A 1058-nucleotide genomic window follows, 5' to 3' on the forward strand; every position below is an offset into this window, starting at 1 on the left:
TTAATCTTTGGAATGGAATATTAATTAATTAGCATAGCTACACATTCCATAAGCACATGAACTTCCTTTTTGGCACTTGTTGTTGCAACCCCCACAGTGCCTCTTATTAAACAAAGTGTTGACACATTGCCCTTTACAACAATTTTCATTATACTTGCATTTATTCCCACAAAATCCACAATTTTGTTTGTCCATAAACACATTTACACACTTCTTCTTGCAACAAAATGGGCCTGGGCTACTCTTGGCCCAACATATCATAGGGTTCTTGTTGCATGTCATGTGTGTAAATATTTCTTTGAACTTCAACTTGTGATCATCATAAGATGGTATTTGTGGTTGAAAATTTCCAATTCTTGGAAAAAATGTTGGATTATTGTAATGAGGTTCATTGAATGAAAATGATGTTGTAAGAGTTATGGATAATGCCATTATTATGGCTAAAATTAAAAGGACTTTCATGCTCTTCATGGCTATTTGTGAAAGGACAAGAAAATGAAATGAAAGTGATGAAGGGATGAATAATGTAGAAAGAAGCAAAGAGTATATATAGAGAGAAATTAAGTTGCATTTGGAGGTGACTTTTTCGTTTTGTTAGTGGATTGGTCCTTATTCACAGCACCTAAAATTAGGTGCTTCAATACATAAGGTTAATTACGTGTTATTTTAGAGAAACTTCCTCCAGCCTTATATTTCCTCCGTTTTAATTTATATGACATAATTTGATCAAACACGGAGCTTAAAAAAACAAAACTATTAAATTTTATGCTTTTAAACATGACATTATTTGTATGTGATTACAAGAACTTGTTATTAATAATGAAAAATTCAAGTTAAATCATTTCTAATTAAAAAAGTGTCATTTTATTGAAACGGACTAAGAAGAAAATAGTATCATTTTTTTTTTTAATGGAGGAAGTATCAATTATTCCCTCCATTTTGTTTATATACTAAAACTATCCATTGAACTTGCGGTCTTAAGTATGACATAATGTTGCTATATATGAGTTATTATGACTATAAAAGCATGTCATTTAAGGTAAAATGAGAAGTTTGAG

At 30.4% G+C, this 1058-nt stretch overlaps 1 protein-coding gene across 1 annotated transcript; it reads right to left on the reverse strand.

Moving 5' to 3' along the window:
• Window positions 1–501, reverse strand: LOC132037486 (stigma-specific STIG1-like protein 1). Its single transcript, XM_059428022.1, has one exon. It carries the CDS (start codon window positions 469–471, stop codon window positions 25–27), a length of 447 nt encoding a protein of 148 aa, XP_059284005.1. The 5' UTR covers window positions 472–501; the 3' UTR covers window positions 1–24.
• Between the last annotated feature and the right edge of the window lie 557 nt (window positions 502–1058).

The sequence above is a fragment of the Lycium ferocissimum genome, chromosome 11 (genome assembly GCF_029784015.1).
Source record: "Lycium ferocissimum isolate CSIRO_LF1 chromosome 11, AGI_CSIRO_Lferr_CH_V1, whole genome shotgun sequence".
Lineage (NCBI taxonomy): Eukaryota > Viridiplantae > Streptophyta > Magnoliopsida > Solanales > Solanaceae > Lycium > Lycium ferocissimum.

Excerpts from the sequence above, each read along its gene's own strand:
- LOC132037486 (XM_059428022.1), bottom strand. The coding sequence starts at position 471 with ATGAAGAGCATGAAAGTCCTTTTAATTTTAGCCATAATAATGGCATTA.